The 27,178-nt window shown below is 40.5% G+C and overlaps 1 protein-coding gene and 1 long non-coding RNA gene across 2 annotated transcripts in view; one reads left to right on the top strand and one right to left on the bottom strand.

Annotated features, from left to right (window-relative positions):
* LOC139184584 (uncharacterized) overlaps positions 1-23,297 on the top strand; it is a 71,875-nt gene extending 48,578 nt beyond the window's left edge. Inside the window, exons 3-4 of the long non-coding RNA XR_011568124.1 lie at positions 15,092-17,812; positions 20,963-23,297. This is a non-coding gene — a long non-coding RNA (uncharacterized lncRNA). The remainder of the gene's footprint in view (positions 1-15,091; positions 17,813-20,962) is intronic.
* LPL (lipoprotein lipase) lies at positions 120-26,678 on the bottom strand. The gene is made up of 10 exons (XM_019966285.2): positions 26,403-26,678; positions 20,187-20,356; positions 13,395-13,574; positions 11,414-11,525; positions 10,203-10,436; positions 8,701-8,943; positions 7,337-7,457; positions 6,242-6,424; positions 4,625-4,729; positions 120-2,086 (listed from the first exon to the last, which is right to left on the bottom strand). Coding segments are annotated over exons 1-10 (1,437 nt in total). The 5' UTR covers positions 26,491-26,678; the 3' UTR covers positions 120-2,085.
* Positions 26,679-27,178: the final 500 nt, after the last annotated feature.

Genomic DNA, 27,178 nt, shown 5'->3' with positions numbered 1-27,178 from the left:
GAAGCTGTACTTTTTACTGAGCATAGGGATTATTCAGTAAAAATTTGCTGAATTAATCTGGCCCTAAGAATAAATTTCTTTTAAGGCGGGTTTAAATGATACAAAATAATGACTTAGCATTGTAATAAAATGTTGTCAATTTTATTAAAAGTAGATTCCATTTCTTCACACAAGTAAGTTTTGTGTTTTTTTAAAGCCCATTTTATTGTATTGTTTCATCAGAGTAAGTTGGCTCAGTGAAACTGTCACTGATAAAAACACGTACAAAATTAGCACCAAACATCTATAAATGCAGATAGCCACAATGACCTTTCCAGTATGTACAATCTCCCTTTACACATACACACATATATTTACAGCTAATAAATAACATTGAAAGTCAAAGCATTGCTGATATATATATAGTGAAGTCTGTAGAAGTCAGAGTTCCCAGGGCCATACACTGACTGAATTTATACTTTCTTAAGTTGATGCACCCTTGCTCAAAACCCAAATCCCGAGAATTAATGAATTATAACAATGAAGGGGGATGCCAACAACAAGTCACACAACATTTTATTTTTAGAGAGAATTCATTCCAAACTGGCTGATGTCAATCACAGCATTCATTCTACTTTGTACAGGCACAACCGTATCTCTCAGATGAAGGAGTGTTCCGGCACCACTGGAACATTTTCTACTCAGTGTGTTCTAATGTACCTCTTAATCATTTACCTTCCGAGCCATGCTGAGCAATAATCGTGTATGTGGGGCTTCATACGTGAATATGTGTTCAGACACCCACACACATTCACAGTTTGGATTTTCAGTAATAGCCTCTGAAATATTTGACTTCTCTATCATTTGATAATAATATATAGAAAAGCATTCTGAAAATATGAGATCTAGTTTATAAATAAATGTTCACTCACTCTTGACTAGTTGTTAAAAACAACTTTCATGACAATTCACGTGGATATAGCAATTGATCCTTTTCATTGTCCACAATGGTTTTAAGCACTGCCAGTGACTATATGACTGACTGTAACTTTTCTGTTTCTTTACTTAGTAAAAACAATCTTTGTCTAAAATTTGTAGGACTTTGCATGATGCAAAGTTTCATCTTGAATACGTGTTTTCTTATCAAAGTTAGGGAAGAAAGAGACATGCTCAAAGTCTGACTGAAGCATGGCTGAAATAAGCCTAAAATTGAACAGTAACTATCATACATTAAAGGACTTCAATGAATGTAATTTTGAAAGTCTGATAATAAAATTACAGTATCATTTTTTTTCCTCTGTAGTTAAAATTCTGTATCAGCTGATGATAACAGGCTCAGTTGAAAAGCCTATCTAGGGAAAAACTATTAAAATATAATCTTGAGACAAAGCAGGAAAAGGAAGGGGAAATACTAAACCATAAACTGTTAAGTTTATTAAGATTTAATTGATCTCAACTTTATATATCTCCTTTAATTTGTAACTTAGTTATGATGCAACCAACCGTAGAGGGGGTTTAAAGGTTCAGTGCTTTATCAACTCTATTCTTCATTTCTATCTCCAAGTCACTAGTTCCTGGTTCATTCTTGGACTACATTCCAATGGGAAGAGGAGAGTAATTCCAAGAAAGTAGGGATTTTGGTTGATAAGTAAACGGGTCCTACTCACGCTGCAAAAAAACTTCCTTCCTATATTTAGACTCGGAGAAAACTCTGAGAAGGTTATCAGTCTAGAAAACGCAGAATCCCAATTAAAAATGAGATTTTAATCAATTTTAGGCTATGGCTAAACTTACTACATGAAGAGATCTGATTATTTTATCATTTTAAATAACTCATTTTTTTCTCAAAGAACAGAATGCAGTGCTTTTCATATCTGTTATTTTTTTACTGTTGGAAGATGTGCTATTTGGCCACTATACACCTCAAATTGAATTAGTTTTAGTATTTGAGACTGTCTCCTAAAATAACTAATAAGGCTAGAGCTGGGGTTAATACTCCGGAAAATCCACATTTCACCATCTAAAGCACTGGGCATCTTTTGTAAAAGTTACTTCATTCTTCATAGAATTCATATGCTGTTCTTTCTTCTGTAGCTTTGCCAAGTTTCTGAGAGAAAACAGAGGAAGAATGGCAATTTATTATCTTAGTGTTTTATAACCCTCTTCCGTCCCTCACCACCTTCAAGATGAAAAAGTAGTCAACCAGAAGTTCAGAACAAAGGTTGTGAGAATAAATGTAATCAGAGGAAGTGGCAGGCTCATAGGAGTCAGACAGTCTAGTATTTACTTAGCCATGTCTTGATAAGAAGTTTCCTTTTCAGAAGACTGAATTGAATGATTTCAAAATTTAGCAAGATTTCTTACTTCTAAAACTTGTTAAATAAAATACCTATTTTTTTTTCCTTTTCTTGTGGTATGAGTCTTCTAAAGAGTTTTACCGGAAGATGAGAGAGAAGCTTTTATTTCATTGACTTAGTCACAGAGGTGAGAAACAGCAGAAGCTTATTAGTCTGAGTCATAATTACCTCCTAGATAAAGTTCAGGAGTAAAAAAAAAAAAAAAAAACTCCCTAAATATCTGTTGTTTCAGTAATCTTATCATCAGATGAAGAACATATCACTAGACTATCTTAGATAAAGTCTTATAACTTACACAAACGTGACAAGAAATACTTGATAAACAGATGAGTTGGTTCCTAATTTTTCAAGATTTTTTTTTTTAATTCACATTACAGATTAAAGTCATGGATGACCTTGGGATAATATATACATAAGAATGTTTGTCTACAATGCCATCCCACTCCAGTACTCTTGCCTGGAAAATCCCATGGACCAAGGAGCCTGGTAGGCTTCAGTCCAAGGGTTGCTAAGAGTCGGACACGACTGAGCGACTTCACTTTCACTTTTCACTTTCATGCATTGGAGGAGGAAATGGCAACCCACTCCAGTGTTCTTGCCTGGAGAATCCCAGGGATGGCAGAGCCTGGTGGGCTGCCGTCTATGGGGTCACACAGAGTCGGACACGACTGAAGTGACTTAGCAGCAGTAGCAGTAGCAGCAGTACATAACTTAAATTCATATATAAAACTTCATATAAGAGTTCCTTTTGAAGAGTTAAAACAAATATGAAGAACCTCAGATTTGTGATGAAGAAAAACAAAGCAATGAAGCTCTTAGTAGAAGTATACACTTAGATAAAAATTCAATTATTCTCCCTGGCTCAATACCAGTAACTATTCTCCATTTCAAGTTTATCTTGAGTGCTCTTACATTAATGTTTTTAATCCAGACGGCTTCATCTTGTCCAAAGTATATATGTCATAATGCCATAATGTAAAAAAACTAAAAGAAGGTAAATATTATACATGTATAGAGAAAGTCTGAAATCCATACTTATCCATTGATAAACTGTATTATAAAATAGAAATTAAAAATAAAAGAGATATGTCACATAGAACCTTTAATATGCTTTTTCTGATTAGAGAATTCTTCTGTACTTTTGTCTGTAAATGCAACTGGGGAAGACAAACCAAAAGCAATTAGCTTTTCTATTTCCGTATGATGTTGTGACCAACTTTTCCCATTGTTTTCTTGTGTCACTGGCTGGTATGATATGATCTAAGCTTTCCTCCTTTATACTTACAACCCTTCAGCACTTGCACCTGGCAAGGGGATGAGTGGAGGAATGGAAGTGACATACTTTGGGAATTCCAGGAGGGAACGTGGTGGAGAGAGAGGCAGTCACATGTTCAGTCTCTACTTAGTACTGACGCTCTGGAAAAATTCAGCTGACAGCTGCCATGTGGATTAAAAGGTCAGGTAGAAAAGATCCAGGCAGTTGTTCTGAGGTAGAAAAGACAACCATCTTCTAAACTTTTAAGTCTACAAGCTTTCCATCTTTGGGGGTTTTGAGACGGATGCTTGGTGGCTGCCCCTTTGGCTCCCTGTCCTGGAATCTGCTGGCACTTAGAATCAAGGAGGACTCTGGTTTTGGCTGATGTTTCACTCCCCTGGGTACCTCCTAGGAGGAGCTGTGCCCATAGCCACAGTGATGGCTACAAACTTGTGATATATGCTCTGCACACAGGTCTGTAAAGGGAGCAGGGTTGCAGTACAGGAAAAAGCAGAAGTGAAGATTCTGTGGTAATTCAAGAAGTAAAATAAAACCTATGAAGTGCACCAGAGCTGGCATAAAGAACAGGAAAAAGAAAATAGAGGAAGTACTGCCAAAAGCAAATGGACAGGTCTAATGTGCCTGCGTGTGTGTGCGTGTGTTTGTGTATGCTCAGTTGCTCAGTTGTGTCCAACTCTTTGTGACTCCATGGGCTGTAGCCCTCTAGGCTCCTCTGTCCATGGGATTTCCCAGGCAAGAATACTGGAGTGGGTTGACATTTCCTACTCTAGGGCATCTTCCCGACCCGGGAATTGAACTCGCATCTCCTCCATTGGCAAGCGGATTCTTTACTACTGAGCCATCGGGAAGCCCCCTAATGTGTATACAGAAGACTTTAAGAAAGACCACCTGAAGGTTCTCATCACAAGACTCAATCCAAGCCTCTAGTTCAGGGTGAAGGGCAAAGCATGAAGCAGTATCCCTTGGAGAGCAAGTTCAAGATACCCAGAGAGCCTGAGCCCATGATGCTCACCAGCCAGACTTTCTATTCAGAGACTTGTCATGGCATTTCACAAATATCACAGGTGACTTTCCTTTCTGCAGATAAGACATTTTCTCCCGGGAACAGAAGATCACCCTGTGGAAGAAATTGTACGTGAACACAGCATATTGGAACAATAAAATGACTTCAAAAATAAATGCTTCTGTCAGGGTTGTCTGAAACTCACATGATTCTTCTGACTGTTTTGATATTTCCAATAATTAACTATTTATACTCAGGCCATTCCAGTCAGAACACATCTGAATCAGATGGTTATTTGCGGGCTTTATGCACTGTTCGGCAATAAAGCTCGTTCATTAATATAGATTGGCATACAGATAGCCTGGAGCAGGTTTAAAATCACCAGGCTCTTAGAAAAAGATGATACAAGATCAACCTTACCACTTCTTAGTGTCTGCATTAAGGAATTCAGAAATCAGCTTTCAACTGGCCCTGCTAGAGAAACACTACTCTGTATAGCTTCTCCATTCATAACTTCTTTCCCTCCCCAACTTTGGTTATAAAAGAAAATGACAAAAGAGAAATATATTATTGATCCTAATTTAAAGAGTCATTTTTATTTACAATAATGGTATACTGAAGTTTACAAAATCCCTGTACATTCAGTATGAAAGACAGTGAAAGTGTAGTTGCTTAGTCGTGGCCAACTCTGCATTCCCATGGACTGCAGCCTGCCAGGCTCCTCTGTCCATGGAATTCGCCAGGCAAGAATACTGTAGTGGGTAAGCCATTTCTTTCTCCAGGGGATTTCCCATCCCATGGATTGAACCCAGGTCTCCTGCATTGTAGGCCGATTCTTTACCTTCTGAGCCACCAAGGAGGCCCCATTCAGTGTAAAAGTTTTAAATCCTCTGAGGCTGTCTATGCAATTCATTTTATAGATCTATGTGGATTTGGGTGGGGGAGAGAGGATGAGATTATCTTGGAATCTCATCCTTCTTGAAGAGGTTGGTTTTTATTTTATTAAAAAAAAATTTGGCTATATCTCTTGGCTTGTGGGTTAGCTCCCCAACCAGGGACTAAACCCACACCCGCTGCAGTGGAAACTTCCAATCTTAACAACTGAACTGCCAGGGAAGTCCTAAGAGGTTGGTTTTAATCTCTGAATGTCCCAGTGGCATCACTAAGGTTCTCTGCATAACTGTTTTGTGCTTGCAGGAATCAATGTTAAATGAGAAGTCGAAATTTTTGACTTCTAATCTCAGCTTTACTCAATGATTGTGGCAAATCAGTTTATGTTTTCTTTCCATGAAATGCAGAAATACCATTACTTCTCTAGTATAATAATAAAATAATACTCTTAAAAAATAATAAGAATAATTTTCTAGGTATATAGTTTTAAATGAATTGCATAGAGAGCCTCAGAGGATTTAAAACTTTTATACTGAATGGGGCTTCCTTGGTGGCTCAGAAGGTAAAGAATCTGCCTACAATGCAGGAGGACTGGATTCAATCCCTGGGTATAGGTATATAGTTTTAAAAACAAAGCCTACTAAAGTTTCACCTGAATGTTGGAGGCTCCAGAAATACTATTTCTAGGTAAAGACATTTGAGTGAATCGGAAGTGAATGGAGAAAAATTAATTACTTTTTTTGAGTCTCTCCTGCCTTTACTCTGATCTTCCCAATATCAAAGCCGGGGCTGCTCCACCAGTTGGACCAGCTGAAGTAGGAATCGCTAATCCATTTGAGTTTCAACATTAGCAATTCTCCAATATCCACCTCCGTGTAAAGTAGAAAGGAGTATGTCTTATTTGTGGAAACTTCAGGCCTGAATAAAAGATCAACATATTTGGTTAGTTCTGAAAATCAGAATTCTTTCCCTTTTTCTTCCTCCTAAAAGGTAAATAGCTTTATTGTTTGGGGAGTATTTTAAAAATGCAAAAAATGTCCAACAAAATACACAAGATGAATGTCCATGGCACTTAGCATATTTTGAAAGATGGCTACACCCTTTTAAAGTATTCCAAATTTTATCCTAACAATATGAATTATGTAATAGAATTCCTAAGAGAAAAATTCATAAGTCCATCATTTAGAGATATTATTTTCATTTTCATATATTTCCTTCCTTTTTGTATTGATAAGTGAACATGTGTTTCCTTTGTCACAATCATAGTGTACATGCAATTCTCTATTTTTTCTTTATTCACTTCATGTTTTACCTTCCACTTTTTAACATGCTTTACCTAGTTTTCTATAACTACACTTTTTAGAGGCTAGGTTGATTTTATTGATTTGTTGAACCACAATTCACTTAACCATTGCCTCAGTTTTGGACACTTACTTTGCTTCTAATTTATGCTATTATGGGTACCACTGTAATGAACATCTTTTGCCTTTTAAAAAATTTAAAGGTTTTAAAAACATTTCCTATTGAGTACACCTGTTTTTAGGAGTCCTATGCCAGGGGTCTGGGATCTAATGCCTGATAATATCAGGTGGAGCTGATGTAATAATAATAATCAAGCGCACAATTCATGTAATGCGCTTGAATCATCCTGAAACCATCCCCCATCTCCCAGTCCGTGGAAAAATTGTCTTCCACAAAATAGGTCCCTGGTGACAAAAAGGTTGGGGCCTGTTATCCTATGCCCTTTCTGTTCCTCAGACTGATGGTCAGGGCAGGTAACAGTGCCATGATAAGCCCCCATGCTGACGGTAAAATTCTGTGGCTACTCACAGGGTAAAAGGGATGTTCTCGCTCTCAGCCACAGTGCCATACAGAGAGATCTCAAAGGCCTGGTTGGTGTATGTATTACTCTCAGTTCCAGAAAAATGTATCTTTACTTGGTAATGGAAGACTGTAGAGAGAAAATCAGAACAAGCTCTTATCAGTCTTTATGGAAACACCGCAGCACAAACAAGCAGGCACTCTCAACAGCAGACTGCATCTTACTAGTGATCAACAGGAAGCATTCATACATGACTATAAATGTGACTCAGAAAGATTGCTTCATATCTGTACAGTGCTTACTACTAGAATATTCAGGCTTTGAATTCTACTTCCTTGCAGAAGAGTGTGGTTCTAGTGGATAGGAAGAATCCAGGTATATCTGACTTGGTAAGCAGATCCAGAAAGTAATCATCTTTGATCGGGTACTGGGCTTCCTAAGCAACTCAGATGGTAAAGAATCTGCCTGCAATACAGGAGACTCAGATTCGTAACAAAATGGGAGTATCTTAGAAGGTTTGGTATATTCCTCCCTCTCAAGACTAGTTCTATTTTCAAATACAGGTGGTTCCTGCCTTCACTTAAAGCAGACTTTGTTGTTTAGTAGTTCAGTTGTGTCCAACTCTTTTTTGACCCCATGGACTGCAGCCCACCAGGCTCCTCTGTCCATGGGATTCTCCAGGCAAGTATACTGGAGTGGGTTGCTATTTCCTTCTGCAGGAGATCTTCCCAACCCAGGGATTGAACCTGTGTCTCCTGTATTGTAGTCAGATTCTTTACCGCTGAGCCACCTGGGAAGCCCCAAAGCAGATTTTAGGAGTTGGCATCCTTTTTCTGCAAAGGATGAGAGTAAAGAGTTTAGGTTTTGCGGGCCACATAGTCTCTGTCTCAACCACTCAACTCTGCCATGGAGGCATGAAAGCAGCCTTAGTCAATACAGAAATAAATTAATGTGGTTACATTCTAACAAAAGTTTTTTTTAAAGAAGCAGATGATGGGCTGGAATTGGTTCAAGGGCCATAGTTTGATGACTGTGTATGAATGGTTTCAAATGAACTCAGAGCCTGGTACTAATGCGGTGGCCCATGCTAATGGGCACAAGCACAGAGGATGGTGGCAGGCAGAACTGATGCACAGGGTGGTGCTGTTGTGCCCTGGGCCTTACTAGCAGTGGGAATTAGGAACTCCAGCAACATGGATTAGTGCAACTTCCTCTCTACCAACAGAAACACAAATGAGGGCTCAGAACTTAGCAACATTGTTTTATCATCCTATTGCAATGGACAAAATCAGTACATGTGATGCAACAAGCATGATAATAAAAAAAAATAGGATCAAATCCATTTTCCTATTTATAAGAGTCTCCAGCCTACCTTTGTAAGGCATCTGAGAACGAGTCTTCAGGTACATCTTGCTGCTTCTTTTGGCTCTGACCTTGTTGATCTCGTAGCCCATGTTGTTGCAACGGTTCTTTCTGCAGCTCAGGCAGAGACCTTTCTCAAAGGCTTCTTTGGAATTGCACCGGTAGGCCTTACTTGGATTTTCTTCATTCAACAGAGAGTCAATGAAGAGATGAACGGAACGTTCATGGGAGCACTTCACTAGCTGATCCACATCTGGGGAAAAAGAGACACAAGGAACATTTCAACTCTGTGACAGTTCACAATGAGTGTTTCATCTTGCATGTCTAATATAGCTGAGATGTGGTGTTAGAACAAAATTATCTCCTTGATCGTAGGTCCTGTTTAAGGAGGTACTCTTGATAGCAGCTTCTTCCCTACCCCAAGAGTGTTAAAGCTGCCAATTTTATCAGGAACTTTAGATGCTTCTGCTGTCTTATATTTGTGAGTATGTTTACGAAGCTGTAATAAGGACATCCAAGATAGAAGTTGATTTCCCCCAGTTCATCACACCTTTTGCTTATATTGAAAGTATATAATACTTCTAGATGCTTCTGGAAGTATACCCCTAGAAACCACATCATAGGTATAATTGCCATATTAACAGCATTTTATCATAGATACTATGAATAATTGAGGAGTGTGTCACTGTTCATGATTTTTACATTAAATTATAGAAATAATAGACTTAATAATTATTTCTATAATTTCTATAATTATAAAATGTATTATTTCTATAATTTCTATAAATATATAATTATAGAATTATAGAAATAATCAGCAATGTCATAAAAGTACAGCTTTTTATCATAAGCTTTTTTACAGATTAAAATTAGTAACATTATGCTATAAATTCTATAACATAGGCCCAAAACACCAGAGTATATTGGTTATAGGTAGGTCCCATTGTCCACAAGGTATGCAAAGGTCTGTTAAAACAAATCATAAAATTAACACACACTAACATGATTATTCAACATTAAAAACTAATATTAAACTGTATTTTCTTCTTAAAAAGTTGGAATATTTATTGTTCGGGAATGGTGATTTGTACATCTCTTTAAAAGGCTGGCAAAAGAAATTTGGACTAATTGACATGTCCTTTACTTTTAGTAGAATTAAAAATAACTCTACTGGTTTTGCACTGTATTCAAAGTTTAATGTGTAGCAAGACAATACTTTTTCAAAGGCAAGGCAGTTTTCTTGCCATCTCACTGTTTGTTTGTTTTTCCCTTTTACTACTGCAAGTGCAGTACTCAGTGCAGCTTACAATATAATACAAGATGAAATGTCTATCTGACCCCAGGAAGTATTGAGGCTCCAAGGTGAGCATGCTAAAATGTGACAGACTTCTTCAAAAACACATCTTGGCTAGATGTATATTCAAACTATGTACTTGAGGAGAATGGTAGGGCACTTGGTCAGTAAGAGTTAAGACAACAACTACATTTAGTTAACTTCTGAATTATATTTACCTCCAAGGCCTCTCTCTGCAATCACACGGAGAGCTTCCCCAATGTTACATCCTGGTTGGAAAGTGCCTCCGTTAGGGTAAATGTCCACATGCCCTACTGGTTTCTGGATTCCGATACTTCGACCTGGTGACCCCCTGGTGAATGTGTGTAAAACGTCTACAAAATCCGCATCATCAGGAGAAAGGCGACTTGGAGCTTCTGCATACTCGAAGTTAGGTCCAGCTGGATCTAAGCCTTAGAGGGAAAACAAAAAGTCCTCAAAGATTTTTATTTATTTATATATTTGGCTGCATGAGGTCTTAGTTGTGCATGTGGGATTTTTCTTTTTATCACATGGGAACTTTCCTTTGGGCTGCATGAATTCTCTAGTTGACGTATGTGGGCTTAGTTGCTCCACCACACGTGGGACCTTAGCTCCCCAAGGAGAGATGGAACCTGTGTTCCCTTAATGCGAGGTGAATTCTTAACCACTAGACCACCAGGGAAGTCACTCAGAGATTTTTAAATTCCCATTAGTTTTAGTCTCCATCAGTATCATCTTAGCATTCCATTGCTCATCATTTGAATGTAACTGGCAGTTACAGATTGTTATCAGCTCCAATTCTGTATTGACTGAGTTTTAAATTACTGAGATTCATAAGAGAAGGCTTATCTCTTCTTCAAATAAAATTTGAATTTTTCAAACTAATCATTAAATAACAATTTTCACACAGGATGACTTGATTCCCTTTTGTAAATTATTTCTGTGCCTGGTTAGAAGGCTTGTAAATAGTGTTGGGCTCTTTCTTCCTCTCTACACAGGCCAAACTATCTATTGCCATTGGCCTGGATGACAGGTCTCCTTTTTCCAAATGGCCTCTGGTGCGGGTCCTTTTTCTTTCTCTCCAGTATTGATGTGAGAGGTGACAGATACGTGTGCATACACTATCAAAGCACAGAGCAAAGGTTTGTTTCTGAGATGCCACTGGGCTTTCTGTGTTTAACTCTGCATCGTTTCTCTTCTTCTGCCAGTAGATGGTGAGCCCATGAGAGCAAGGGTCTGAATTTTATTTTATTCCAGAAAAAGAGCCTTCCCATGTGATAATCAAATGGCCAGGCATACCCAGGAGGGTAACACACATATGCTTGTTTGACAAGCATCCTGATTCTCTTTCAGAGCAACAGGCAATGCAGTTCTTTTATTTTAAAAGAAAATGGCACTGCTTTCTTACCGGTTATCCTGTTGACCTTCTTATTGGTCAGACTTCCTGCAATACCAGCAGCATGGGCCCCAAGGCTGTATCCCAAGAGATGCACATTGCCCAGGGGATAGTTAAATTCATCCTTTGGAAGACGAACAGAAAAAGGAGTTTTATAGTTCTTTGCAAAATATCAATGCTAAAAGAAATAAAAGTTGAATAGTGTTTCAAATAAATAAATATCATTTTCAAAATAGGGGCAATACTGAAACCTAACTCTATTTATTTTAATTTCTTGTTATAGGTAAGAGGAACATAGACTATATTGTTGAGATTTTCTCTTTCCTTACTAATATTTAAATTAGAGTTTTCCAAATGTCTGAAATAGAAATGTATGGAAACATGAATTTCCATACATCTGAAAATATATGTATAAGTATATATTTATATATTGAAGTAAGAAATGGCAACCCACTCCAGTATTCTTGCCCAGAACATTCCATGGGCAGAGGAGCCTGGCAGGCTACAGTCCATGGGGTTACAAAGAGTTGGACATGATTAAGCGACTGAGCACCATATTTATATATGGTATTTATATATATATATATGAGATTCCCTGGTGGCTCAGATGGTAAAGTGTCTGCCTGCAATGTGGGAGACCTGGGTTCGATCCCTGGGTGGGGAAGATCCTCTGGAGAAGGAAATGGCAACCCACTCCAGTACTCTTGCCCAGAACATTCCCTGGGCAGAGGAGCCTGGCAGGCTACAGTCCATGGGGTTACAAAGAGTTGGACATGACTAAGCAACTGAGCACCATATTTATATATAGGTATTTTTATATATATATAGACATACACATACAGATATATATTTAACTCATCACTTTCTACTCAAATACCCTGTGTTACTTTATTATTTAAGGTTACTCAAGCAATGACTTAAAATCAGAAACTATTACAAAGGATGGGACACATATGGGCCAGCCTTCTCATTCAACAGATGAGAAGTCTGAGTTCCAGGAATGTGATCTGATTTGCCCAAGTTCACTCTCCTGGTTAGCAAAAGAGTCAAGAAAAGAACTTTTATCTTTTAATGATCGATTCAATAAACAGAGCTTATTTTTAAGTACCTGGCTTAAATAATGGCCTGTGAGAGTATTATCTTCATTTCAACCCCAAGATACTTTCCAAAGGTAATTTTCAAAGGATGACCTCAGAGAGTCAAAGTGAATAAAGCTCCTGATCCTCAGCTACTTCATATCCTACACACTTTTCCTGCCATTTTTTTCCCCTAGCTCATCTCCTTCACTCCTCCAACTCTCAACAAAAATCCAGATCTTTAATCCACACTAAGAAATAAGTAATATTAAAATTTTCATCAAAGATTGATATTCTAACAGGTCAAAGCCTGGATAAAATTTCCATGTGCCAGCCAACTGGTAGGGAAGGATTTGGCTGAACATGACATCTTTCCTCTGCCCTGAAATAACAAGCTTTTGTCTGTTCTGCCCACTTAGTTCTTGGTCTCAGCAAATCTATTCACCATGAAAATATCAAAGGACAGTGCAGGGCAGAACTATGCTTTATGGGTTTTATAGCTTTATCATTTTTATCATAATGCTACTTTTAGCTGAAAAAAATAATGACTATGCTTATTTTGAAGATATGAGTTGACCCAAAAAATATCTATATCTAAATGTATAAGAATAAAGGGCTTCCCTGGTGGCCCAGATGGTAAAGAATCTGCCTACAATGTGGGATACCCAGATTCGATGCCTGAGTCGGGAAGATCCCCTGGAGGAAGGCATGGCAACCCACTCCAGTATTCTTGCCTGGAGAATCCCATGGACAGGGGAGCCTGGCAGGCTGCAGTCCATAGGATCACAAAGAGTCAGACACGACTGAGTGACTGACACTTTCTCTTTTTTACCACAAAGGAACAAAAACCGGTCGTTAGTTCAGCTCTAGCCAACTGGTCTGTTTTGGATATACAAGGCTCCTTCCCCCAGTCTTACCGCCATCCAGTTCATAAACTTGGCCACATCCTGTCCCACCAGCTTGGTGTACCCTGCAGACACTGGATAATGCTGCTGGGCCCGTGACAGCCAGTCCACCACGATGACGTTGGAGTCCGGTTCCCTCTTGTACAAGGCAGCCACGAGTTTTGGCACCCAACTCTCATACATTCCTGTCACCTGAAGAGGATGATACAAGCATCCTTAAAATGCCCACCTAAAACTTGTTGTATTAATAGATACATATGTCAACCCCATACATTAAATGGGGGGGAAAAATCCATAGGAAGCCCATGGCTCATCAGTAAAACTTCAATAATTTATAGTATTGAAAGGAAAGATCAACCTGAATAAGTTAAAATTTACAGTAGAATGATGGACTATTTTAAAAGAAATTTAGTTTAAATACTTTCAAATGGGTTAATAAATATTTCCCAACAGAAATATTTTGGGGAATGTGAGTACCTTTTATTCTTTTTTTTTCATTTTCTTTTTTAAATTTTTAATTAGAGGATAACTACTTTACAATATTATGTTGGCTTCTACCATACACCAACATGAATCAGTCATAGGTAAATATAGGTCCCCCTGCTTTGAACCCTCCCACCTCTCTCCCCATCACACTGCTCTAGGTTGTCACAGAGCACTGGCTTTGGGTTCCTCGTGTCATACATCAAACTCTCACTGGCTATCTGTTCTACATATGGTAATGTATATGTTTAAATGCTTTTCTCTCAAATCATCCCACCCTCTCATTTCCCCACTGTGTCCAAAAGTTTCTTCTTGCTGTCTGTGTTGCCTTTGCTGCCCTGCAAGTAGGACTGTCATCATTGCTGTCTTTCTAGATTCCATACCTTTATTCTTATAAAGGGTTATTTACATACAAAATTTGATGTGATAATGAAGAAAAATAGTTTTAAACATACTATTCTAACAGAAGATAATTTTATTTAGCAATCTCTTAATACATTAGAAAATTATTAGTTTCAGTTCAGACTTGTTCACCATCCTTTCAAATTCTTGATTATCAGAGTGCAAATTAATGAGGTTTAATTATCAAATTTCCAAAATTATGAGATTGGTCTTGTTTTGGAGATAAGCAAACTGCCATCTGTAATTCTTTACTTCTTGTTGATAAAGGCCCCCAAATTCAAAGTGAAAAGATTTATGCCATCAAAGAGGAGACCCTGAACATCTTGGCAAATATGCTTATTTTTAAATAATCGAACACATTAAAAAAAACATAGATGACAAAATTCCATGCCATCCCGCCAGGAGCCTATACATAGCAACAACCTGTTTTAAATCTACCCACCCCTAATACAACCTGAGAGCTGATCATACCGTAGCCCTAGTAAAGGTTGTGACTCAGCAGACAAAGAAGATTCTGAAATAAATGTTTTAGGCTGCTTTAAGGGGAAATCTGTAAAACCTGTATTCTTCTTAGAGTAAACGCCAATAGAAAAATTAAGACTCTTGAATTCCCAAACCAAGGGACTTTGTTTGAAACTTTGATCTTAGGTGGTGGGTCCTTTCAGATCTGCTTCCTTTATTATTTGTATTTGTATTTGTTTTCTTTTTAAAAATTTATTTATTTTGTAATTGGAAGATAATTGCTTCTTAATATTGTGTTGTTTTCTGCAATATATCAACATTAATCAGCCATATAATTCCATTCTGTTTAATCTATTTTGTAGGATAAAACATTAAAACATGAACTCTCGATTCACGCCTGACACTAACAAAGTGGACAAATTTTCACCACATTGCTGTGCTTTGTGGAAGGAAAAAGCAAGCCTGGGACTCAGGAGATGTTGGTTCCAATCCCAGTTCTTCCCCTAATTACGTCTATGAACACAGGCACTGTTTTAATCTTACCAGGGCACCTATGAAACAAAGGGATCAGATGATCTGGGAGTTACTCTCCACTCCTAAATGTCTTCTTGTGACCACTTTGGTTCCCAATCTACTTGCAGTGATACGATGTCCGCTCTATAAGCTATATGGAAACAGTGACAGACTTTATTTTCTTGGGCTCCAAAATCACTGCAAATGGTGACTGCAGCCATGAAATTAAAAGATACTTGCTCCTTGGAGGAAAAGCTATGACCGACATAGACAGCATATTAAAAAGCAGAGACATTACTTTGATGACAAAGGTCGGTCTAGTCAAAGCTATGGTTTTTCCAGTAGTCATGTATGGATGTGAGAGTTGGACTATAAAAAAGATGAGCACCAAAGAATTGATGCTTTTGAACTGTGGTGTTGGAGAAGACTCTTGAGAGTCCCTTGGACTGCAAGGAGATCCAACCAGTCCATCCTAAAGGAAATCAGTCCTTAATATTCATTGGAAGGACTGATGCTGAAGGTAAAACTACAATACTTTCGCTACCCAATGAGAAGAATTGACTCATTGGAAAAGACCCGGATGACAGGAAAGATTGAAGTCAGGAGGAGCAGGGGCTGACAGAGATGGTTGGATGGCATCACTGACTTGAAGGACATGAGTTTGAACAAGCTCTGGGAGTTGGTGATGGACAGGGAAACGTGGCATGCTGCAGTCCATGGGATCATAGAATCAGACATGATTGAGTGACTGAACTGAACTGATAAGCTATCTCAAGCACGAAGAGAAAGCAAAGCCAAAAAAGCACAAAGGTGATGTGAGATCACTAGGAACATGTTGGAATCTTCTATGAACACATCTCTGTGTGGCTGCTTTCAGTCAGGGTGCAAAGCCTGAGTCTTTGGAAGAAGCAGATGCAATGCCCGCCCAGCATAAAACCCTAAAGAATTGGTCCTGCTCCATCTTTCTCCTCTCTTGGAAGTTGAAGGGTAACCACCATTTGCAGCTGCCTTTCCAGAGAGGATGATGTCATTTCTCCAGAACACAATGCTAATCACTCCTCCTTTTAGCCGGTGGTGAGGAGCGCCAACATCACAATGAGAACCCTGTACTTAAACACAAGCAGGTGGCCAAGCTCCAGGACATCTGTGGCTGCACTGCCTCCTGGGAAGTGTCCTGGGCACCCTGCATGCTAAGCATTCCCTTGGGTTTCTCATGACAAAGCTGCAGAACCTCCTCACTTAGTCCCATACCCTTAAATGGCTGAGAAGCTTACCTCAGATAAGGCAGGAAAATCTTATTTTCTCTCACCCCCTATTATAAATTTTTTCTGTACTATCAGTGCTTCTGAGTTGGGCAATCTGTCAAAGGGCAAGGAACCCAACCTACCCCTACAGCGACTATTACTTCAGCGACTGATAATTTTAGTAACTGCCTAACAATCTTATCCTTTCTTTTTAAAATTTAACATAAGACTCTTCTATAAGTGAAGTGAAGTGAAGTGATGTGAAGTGAAATTGCTCAGTCGTGTCCGACTCTTTGCAACCCGGTGGACTGTAGCCCACCAGGCTCCTCCGTCCATGGGATTCTCCAGGCAAGAATACTATAGTGGGTTGCCATTTCCTTCTCCAGGGGGTCTTCCCAACCCAGGGATCGAATCCAGGTCTCCCGCATTGCAGGCAGACGCTTTAACCTCTGAGCCACCAAGGAACCCCCAATCCCCAACAAAAATATCAATAACCTCAGATATGCAGATGACACCACCCTTATGGCAGAAAGCAAAGAGGAACTAAAGAGCCTCTTGATGAAGGTGAAAGAGAAGAGTGAAAAAGCTGGCTTAAACTCAACATTCAAAAAACAAAGATTATGGCATCCAGTCCGATCACTTTGTGGCAAATAGATGGGGAAACAATGGCAAACTATTTTCTTGGGCTCAAAAATCACCACAGATGGCGACTGTAGCCATGAAATTAAAAGACACTTGTTCCTTGGAAGAAAAGCTATGATCAACCTAGAAGCATATTAAAAAGCAGAGCCATTACTTGGCCAACAAAGGTCTGTCTAGTCAAAGCTACAGTTTTTCCAGGAGTCATGTATGAATGTGAGAGTTGGACTATAAAGAAGGTTGAGTGCTGAAGAACTGATGTTTTTGAACTGTGGTGTTGGGGAAGACACTTGAGAGTCCCTTGGACTGAAAGGAGATCCAACCAATCAATCCTAAAGGAAATCAGTCCTGAATATTCATTGGAAGGACTGATGCTGAAGCTGAAGCTCCAATACTTTGGCCACCTGATGTGAAGACAAAGACCACTCATTAGAAAAGACCCTGATGTTGTGAAAGATTGAAGGCAGGAGAAGAAGGGGACGACAGAGAATGAGATGATTGGATGGTACCACCGACTTGATGGACATGAGTTTGAGCAATCTCTGGGAGATATTGAAGGACAGGTAAGCCTGTCATGCTACAATCCATGCGGTCACAAAGAGTCAGACATGACTGAGTGACTGAACAGTAACAACAACCCAACAAAGGACTGGAAGACAAGGACTCACCTTCTTCAGTTCCAAAAAGGTAATATTTCCTAGCTTTTTTCCTTCTCAGTTTCCTTAAATCAGTACTAATTTTTAATAGCTTTGATTCACAGGCACAAACGGAGAAGGCAATGGCACCCCACTCCAGTACTCTTGCCTGGAAAATCCCATGGAAAGAGGAGCCTGGTGGGCTGCAGTCCATGGGGTCGCTAAAGAGTCAGACATGACTGAGAGACTTCACTTTCACTTTTCACTTTCATGCATTGGAGAGGGAAATGGCAACCCACTCCAGTGTTCTTGCCTGGAGAATCCCAGGGACGGGGGAGCCTGGTGGGCTGCAGTCTATGGGGTCGCACAGAGTCGGACACGACTGAAGCGGCTTAGCAGCAGCAGCAGCACAGGCACACAGCTGCACTTGAAGTCTCCCTTGCTACCTGCACCCAGTGGTCCCACTGAAGAAACCAGGTTGTTCACTGAAATGCCTAGATGAGTTGTTGCACAGACCACCTAGTTCTGCACAATGAAACTCAGTCCCACAGCCAGTGGCCCAGCCTCTGAGCCCAGGCACTCAGAAATGTCAGGACACACGTGAAGAATGTAAGTGGTCTTATTAAGCAGTGGGGTTAATGATAGAAATTACCACTATCTACTGATACTGGGTGAGTCACGTCATCTTAGTGTGAGGAGGAAATATTTTTCAAAAATTCCTAAATTACAAAATTCTCTCAGGGACAAGTTGAGATACCTGAGATATTTAATTTATTTCTGTCATATGAATGTTAAGCTTAAACTTTTTTGAAAAGTATTAAAAGCTAAGTTCTAAATATAGCCAAAATGTGTCTAAAATAACCAAAGATTATATTTTCCAATATAAACCTCTTAAAATGTAAAAAAATCTGTCAGAAATTTGAAAATGCAACTTTATCATAAGATATATAATATACTACCTGAACTCTAGCAAATAGAAGTGTTTTGTTAAGATAAATATTCCTGTGAAATCCATTAGTTGTTTCCTTCATCTTTATAAAAGTAATAGCAATTGTCCTACACTGTCAATAACAAAGGCACTTAAGTTATGTAGGAAAAAAAAATCAGGAGTACAAATAGCAACCATTAGCTGATTCATCTCATTGAAGTTAAGTATCTATTACCACATTCACAAACTCTGGACATAATGGAAAGATAATATTTCTTTAAGCATCAATTTTATCTAAGTTCTTTTTAATGAGCTATAAAAATCTGTTCATTAAGGATTGAAAATATTGGAAACAAACTAGTTAAGTAAGAACTATACCATATAAAGGGACTAGCTGGTATATTTAAAGAGAACTATATTTTTCATATTCTTGAAAAGTAAATATAAGCAGTTTTCACCTTTGCTAATCATCTTGCATGACAGTTCCCTGGCTAGCCCTCTTTCATCTCTAGAAAAGCTCCCTAAAGTTTACAGTTGGAGAATATTGGGAGAGGAGGGACGTCCAGTCTAAATTCATTTTTTTTAACAGATCAGTAAACTGAGGCCCAGTGGTGAGAAGTGGCTGGATCCAGTCACAGAGCTAGAGAATGGCAAAGCAGAACACTAACAGTCTCTTCCCTCTACCCCAGCCCTCTCCTCACTCTCACAGGTCATCTTCCTTAGGAAAGGACTTGGGTGATGCGCCGGATAAATCAGGATTACGCCAAGTCTCCACTGGTTCCTCTAACCCACACTCTGCTCTGTACTTGAGCAAAGGCTAGGGGAATGGCCAGTTTGAGGTCACAGCTAGGCACCATGGTAAACTGAAGGCTAGCACTGTCCAGAGGAAGTACCCATGAACTTGTGGCTTTTCTTATATACTTTTAAAACATTTATTTTTAATTGAAAGATAATTGCTTTACAGTATTGTGTTGATTTCTGCCAAACATTAACATGCATCAGCTGTAGGTATATCTATGCTCCCTCCCTCTGGAACCTCCATCCCACCTCCCTCCCTATCCCACCCCTCTAGGTTGTTATAGAGCCTAGCGTGAGTTCCCTGAGTCATACAGCAAATTCCCATTGGCTATCTATTTTACATATGGTGATGTATGTTTCCATGTTACTCTCTCCATACATCCCACCCTCTTCTTCCTCTCTCACCCATGTGCCTAAGTCTGTTCTCTATGTCTGTATCTCCATTGTTGCCCTGCAAATAATTTTATCAGTACCAGCGTTCTAGATTCCATATATATGCATTTTTATCTTTCTGACTTACTTCACTCTGTATAGTAGGCAACTTGTGGCTTTAGATTCCTCAATCCCCACCTGAGCCAGAACTGTTTTTATTCCAGTTTAAAGCAAAGGCATCACTGGGTTCCCATCACCGGGCTCTCAACAAGCCTGTTAGAAGGCTTAGTTCATGCCAGTCTACTCCTTCCTAAAGAGCCTTCCTTACCGTCCAGCCATGGATCACCACAAAGGTTTTGCTGCTGTGGTTGAAGTGACAGTTAGCCACAGATTCGGTCACTCCAGGAATGAGGTGGCAAGTGTCCTCAGCTGTGTCTTCGGGAGTCCTGAGAGCAAATTTACTTTCAATGTCTCTAAAATCTTTTCCTCCTGTAATCCCTGAAAAGGAAAAATTGGATAGGAGGTTAATTAGAGGGTGGTTTGTTTTATTTGCTGGACTAGTGTGTTTTAGATTCACAAGCAAATACCAGTAATGCTATTTTTGTTTCTAAAGTAAAAAAAAAAAAAAAAAAAGTGGATTGCAAGAGAATGGTTGATCCTCCAGTGGTACTCAAAGTGGACAGTGCTCCAATGCTCAGTTGTATCTGACACTTTGCAGAGGATAAGATAGTTGAATGGCATCACCAACTCAATGGACATGAGTCTGACCAAACTCCAAGAGATAGTGAAGCACAGAGAAGCCTGGCATGCTGTAGCTCTTGGGGTCACAGAGAGTCAGACAGAGTGACTGAACAACAAAAACGAACAACAACAAAGCTTGTTTGAGGGAAGACTGTTTCCTTTTCACTAGCATTATTTTTAAAATTTTAACAAGAAGAAAAGTTGGAAGCATGGGGACATTTTGTATGGAATTATTCCTCCCCACATGGCAAGATACATCAGTTCAAAATTGCTTTAGTGATTTGTTCAGAAATATCTGTGCTATGTATGAATTATGATTAATTCTTTCCCCCAATGTTTCTTTCCTCACTTATGTCTTCACAGACTTCCACACAAAGCTGACGCTTAAAATACTACAGCAGAGGTGGTTATGGAAAGAATACACTCTTCATTATTAAGCCCCGACTGAGTCAGGAGAGAAAGAAAACTTTGGCCTATTTTTGAGTCTCTGGACAATACTTCTAAATGTTGATGAATCTTCATAGGGTATTTGTAGGAAGTACATACTCTATCACAGTAAACATTTTAAGTACATTTTAAGTAAATTGTATTGCAATTTACTTTTGATTTTGCCCAAGAAGTTCTTCTATTGTTAGAAACTGCCTTAGAAAATTTCAAACTAGGTTAGTTTCACCCACATCACTCTTATCAAATAATTAATGTTTCCCTTCTTAACAGTCTTATTTTAACATGTTCGATCAGCAAGCTTTTTAAAGCAGAAATAACCTGAACAGTCTGGCAGACAGATCTCACCCACCACCTGGTTGCCAAACTGATATTTAAGCTTATTGCTCTGCATAACTCCAGGGGATAACAGTCACTTTTAGTCTATTTTTTTCTAGAATTATGCAACATGGAGGCCTAGAGTTGCTGGTGGTTTTGAAATGACTAAGAATATTCTTTGAAATTATTAAGGCAGGATTTGTATATTTCTATGAAAAATAAAAGTCTGTTAAATCTCTAACTCTTGTACCAGATTATCATATGGATCACTCAGAGCTCCAATTTCCCACAACCATCATTTCTACGGGCTACATAGCTTGTAAAGAAATTTAGAAGAAATTCATACATTTGTAAGAAAATTTGTATTTGAAAACTTCTGTTTCTCTTTTCATGGATTTTTTTTTTTTAAGTTACAGAAAACATAATGAAGGCTTTGACAAGAAAACAGTACCCCTCTATATGCTATGTGATGTTTTCAATTCTTTGTCTATTCTGCATATGAAATTATAGATGCTGCTGGTGTTTAATCAGTCTTTCCCTCTCCTTGGTGTTCTGACACATACCAAAGGTATTTCCACATACCTGGTTGTTTGTAATCCCTTAAGGATGTCTTGGCTTTCTAAAGATGAGTGTGGTTTCCCAATTTCTACCAGCCCTCATACAACTTACTTAGGCCAGGAAGAGTTAGGGAGAAGGATGGACCCTGACTGTGGGTCAACAGTGTGTTTAGTCTTCGTAATATATACACTGGGGATTGCTCCTGGCTGGCTGATGAACTGATTTGACTCAGCTGCTACTAAGGAAATTATTGTTTTTTATACATGGAAATGATAGTAGAAGGACCTTTCACTAGATCCCCTTAGAAGAAAAGCCATCTTAGAATAGTGTGTGTTACAGAGGCAGTTGTCTAATGTTTAACCCTTTATAAGGGCTGAATTCGACTCATCATATTAGTAACATCACACCATCAGATGTGTCCTCATCAAGCACTAAGGAGAGATTTGGGGGCATCAGGTAAGTTACAAGTCAATGCATTTCTTGACTATATGATCTTTATCTCTAAAGTCCTAAATAAGTAACAAAAAATCAAAGTGTGTCAACAAAGGCTAGGAGTTATCTTAACATAGATAATAACTCACAGAGATGAAATTAGGTCAAGTCAAAACCCTTTAAAGGTATACTTATAGAAGGTACATTGTAGAAGGAGCATTGAGCATCCCAGCAAAGTGACTCTAAAGGTAGTTCACAGTTATCAGATAAATAAGATTAACATGTATGTGAAGACATGAGGTATATGAGCTCAGTTATAATGCCATTCTCTTAAAGTTTTTACTTCTTTCCTTTCTCTGTTTGTTTTTCCTCTCTGACACACACAAACATACACTCCTAAAGAACTTCATCAGTAATTCGTCCCTTCTCTGAGGCTGGTGGTCATAGTTATTGACTCAGCTTCTATAGAATGCTGACCCCCCAAAAAAAAGGTTTGGGGAAAAAAATCAGTGTTGTTATCTGACTGAATTGATTGGAGTTTTCAGACATTCCAATGTAGACAAGGCACTTGCTTATCTAACAAGCAGATTTACTTTCCAATTTTATAGAAAAAAACGTTTGCAAAAATAGCAGCTGTAAACTCTACAGCCTAATTTCTCCTCCTGAAATAAAGCAAGAGAGGAGGGTTGAGCTAAAAATACATCGTCAGAAAGAAAGTGAACATTTCCTACTGCCAAATCTTCCCTGGTGCCTGACTCCCACCTTTCCATACATTAATCAATCATGCTCTTGCTGAGCTCTGCTTCATTTGAAGGTGCTACGTGCTATTTTGCTGTCATCACTCATGTTTAACTCAGATATTAGCCTAGAAATTCACTATGGCCAGTCAAACAGACTTGTAGCTACTGAGCTCTTCAAATTTCCTAAAGAAGGCCTTGCAGAGATTGTGGTGGCTCTAAGAAAAACGGAGAAGGCAATGGCACCCCACTCCAGTACTTTTGCCTGGAAAATCCCATGAACAGAGGAGCCTGGTAGGCTGCAGTCCATGGGGTCACTAAAGAGTCAGACACGACTGAGCAACTTCACTTTCACTTTTCACTTTCATGCATTGGAGAAGGAAATGGCAACCCACTCCAGTGTTCTTGCCTGGAGAATCCCAGGGATGGGGGAGCCTGGTGGGCTGCTGTCTAGGGAGTTGCACAGAGTCGGACATGACTGAAGCAACTTAGCAGCAGCAGCAGCAGCAGCAAGAAAATAAAGAGCCTGAGGGCAGTGCCCATATCCTCATATTTTTCTTAGAAATTGAAAATGGAGAAGTATAGTCAGAGCCCAGAGGTGGTAGTACTTACCATCCCCTCCTCACACTTGTTCCTTTCTACTCTGAATGTCTTACTGCTGCTGCTGCTGCTAAGTCACTTCAGTCATGTCCAACTCTGTGTGACCCAATGGATGGCAGCCCGCCAGGCTTCCCCGTCCCTGGGATTCTCCAGGCAAGAACACTGGAGTGGGTTGCCATTTCCTTCTCCAATGCATGAAAGTGAAAAGTGAAAGTGAAGTCGTTCAGTCGTGTCCGACTCTTCGAGACCCCATGGACTGTAGCCTACCAGGCTCATCTGTCCATGGATTTTCCAGGCAAGAGTACTGGAGTGGGGTGCCATTGCCTTCTCCGGAATGTCTTACATTCCTACCTAAATTAGTTTGGAGGAGAGAGAGGGCAGAGAGTTGCTGTGATAAGAGAAGCATAATATAAAGAGGGGATGGGGGTTAGATTTAGAGTGGGAAGGAAGGATGTGAGGGGGATTAATTTCAAGTCCATTTCCAAATGATTCCTCCCTTACAAAGCATTTATAGCTATGAAAGACATAGATTGATTAAATTGATTAAATCCAATTTAATTCCTTAATCACTTGTGTCTGTTTGCATCGAAGAGTAATTAAGGAATTCAAGGAATTCCTTAATTAAGGAATTCAAGGAATTAAAAGTTCTAAGAGGATTTTGAGTCTGGTCTAAATTCCTCATTTTAGGGCTGAGGAAGCAAAATCCAGAGAGGTGACACTGACTAGCCCAGTAATTTAGGGTCCTGAATCTCGCAGGGAGTCTGACAAATACTTTAAAACTGTGAATGACACTTATTTGTGTGTGTTTTTGGTCTAAGTAACATTATCCTGTGATGTACTTTCTGAAACAAGAATTTGGAGTTTGTTCCACCCATTTTCTCAGATAGTGTAAAACACTATCTAGGGGCACATGCTACCTCGTAAGATGTTTGCCTGTGTGTCTGGTCAGCCGCTCTAGTCCTGTAGGACTCTGTGGGACCCCACGGACCCTAGCTGCTGGATTCCACCATCCATGGGATTTTCCCTGCAAGAATACCAGGCTGGGTTGCCATGCCCTCCTCCAGGGAATTTTCCCGACCCAGGGATCAAACCCATGTCTCCTGAGTCTCCTTTCTCCTAATGCTGGGATAGACTGAAGGCAGTAGGAGAAGGGAAAAACAGAGGATGAAGTGGTTGGATGGCATCACCAACTCCACGGAAACTCCAGGAGATGGTGAAGGACAGGGAAGCCTGGTGTGCTGCAGCCCATGGGGTTGCAAAGAGTCAGACATGACTTAGCGACTGAACAACAAATTGAACCTCCAGTGTTCTCAAACTGATCAGACAGAAAAGATACTTTTTTTAATCAGCTTTCCTTTTTTTTAACCTATCAAAAATGCTATTTCATATACAGCAGAAACTAACACAACATGGTAAAGCAATTTTACTCCAACTTAAATAAATTAAAAAATGTTATTTCACAACTCTGTGCTGAAATAGCAAAGTCAGAGACAAACTTAGCAGCAAAGTCAAACTTCACTATAAAATGAGCCACTGCAGGACGTGCTGCCTGAAAGCACATCCAGGAGACACGCCCTGACTGCAATTCCACCAAAGAGAAAAGAAAACGTTGCCTCTTTTTATGACTTGCTTCAGCTGCCTTTTTAGTTCTGCTGTGTGTTAGCTGAACCAAGGCTCAAGTTACACAGGCTGCCTCTATCGTGGGCAGGTCTCAGGCTGGCCGCTCTTCTTCCCTGCAATAAACTCACATCTGGCCTGGACGCCTTAACCCTGGTGAGCGGTGACTGGGATTCCGCCAGTGGCCTCCCCGAGGCGCCCAAGAAGCCCCAAGAGCTCGGACCGCACCACGGGGCAGGGCGCCCGAGTCGGGCTCAGCTCCGAGAACAGTCCGAGGACAGTAAGGGTAGCCAAGCGCAAACCTGGCAATCTCCAAGTCAGCGGTCAGATTGCTGGTCGCTCTGCCACGTTTTTTACGGCGGGGGTGGGGGTGAGGCGAACGGTGGTCAACCCTTCACCAGGTTTGCTGGCGGCTAAGTAAATCCGAGGGTACAAGAGTGGAAGCTGGACAGCTTCCCCGGCGCCCCAGTGCGTGCAGGACCCCGCGTGCCCAGGACTTCGCGCTCCGCGTCCTCTCCTCCACGTCCCTCCACGTGGAGAGGAGGGGTGTCCAGAGTTGGGGTCAGTGCCTCCCTCCGCTCCCCCACAGGCCGGCTTCTCCAGGAGAAGGGGCCACTTTCTACTCGCGCTCTCACTGGCTGGGGCTGAGCTGCCACCAAGGCCAACCCAGGGTCACCTTGGCCCCCTTCATTTCATTCCAGGGCCCCTGCAAGAGGAGAGGTTAAAGCAGGTCACCGCTGGCAGAGCCCTTCCTCCCTCCTCCCTGGCCCCGCCCCTCACACTCTACCGGACCTACCCGGCTCCTTTCCTTGTAGAGCCCAGGCTCCAGGGAACTCAGCCCCAGCCGGAGTAGAGAGGACTGCGCGGGAAAGAGAGAAAGGGGTACTGGAAGCCGCCCCAGAGAGATCGGAGGAAAAATTTCTTCCGTGCTCCTTCTAGATCCCACCCCCGCGACCCTTTCTGAGGCAAGCGCTCGGGCTAGGAGAGTCCTCGGTGCGCATCGCAACCCCTTCCTACTTTCTTTCCTTCTCATCCTCACAACGTGTGCAAATGGCCACTGAGCCTATTCTGCAAGTGGGGAGTCTGTGCGCACTTACTGTCTGCGGCGACCAGCCCTCCGCGGGAGACGGTCAGACTCTGCAGGCACACGCTCAGAGCCAGCAGAAGTAGGGCCTTGCTCTCCATCTCGGGGGATGTCCCTCTGTAGGAGATGCAGGGCACCAGGCGCGAGCGCGGACAGAACAGTAGACCCGCTGAACCCAAGGCGGCACAGGCTGGAGCAGCGGTCTGGCACAGAGCAAGTCACCCTTTAAAGGGGAGGGTGGGGAGCTAGAAGCGGCAGGTTTCCTCGGAGGAGGAGGAGGTGGGGGAGGAGAAAATGAGTCCGACACTGTTTCCACTCCACGGCTGCTTATGTGATTGGAAATATGCAAATGAACCTCATCACCTATTGGCTATAAAATCTTAAGTTGGGGGGAGAGTACTAAATTCACTTTCAAATATTTGAGCAAACTGTAATGAGATTCAACTCTGCCAGGGAGAAGAAGGGGAAAGGGCAGAAGGAAAAATTTTACTTTCTCTAGGAGGGCAATTTGCTTTTCCTAAGGGGTCTGGCTCTTCTGGGTCCCCTACACAAACACCAAACAAAGGTTTTTATGGCTTTATGTGAAATACTCTGTAATTATCTGTTTTCTAAGAAAGGGAAGTTAAGTTGTTAAACTACATTTGGGCAATACCCAACTTCTTTTGGTGGCTCCTGTTTGTAACTTGCAGTGTCTGTTCTGTTTTTTGTTCCCCCACTCCCCCGCCAATTCTCCTGGACAATGTCAATCTAAGGACCCACGGACACACATTTTTCTGCAGCTTGAACTTG

The sequence above is a fragment of the Bos indicus genome, chromosome 8 (assembly GCF_029378745.1).
Source record: "Bos indicus isolate NIAB-ARS_2022 breed Sahiwal x Tharparkar chromosome 8, NIAB-ARS_B.indTharparkar_mat_pri_1.0, whole genome shotgun sequence".
In the NCBI taxonomy this organism is placed as follows: domain Eukaryota; kingdom Metazoa; phylum Chordata; class Mammalia; order Artiodactyla; family Bovidae; genus Bos; species Bos indicus.
Note: the sequence above shows the minus strand (reverse complement) of the source record. Positions and strands in the feature narration are given on the sequence as shown.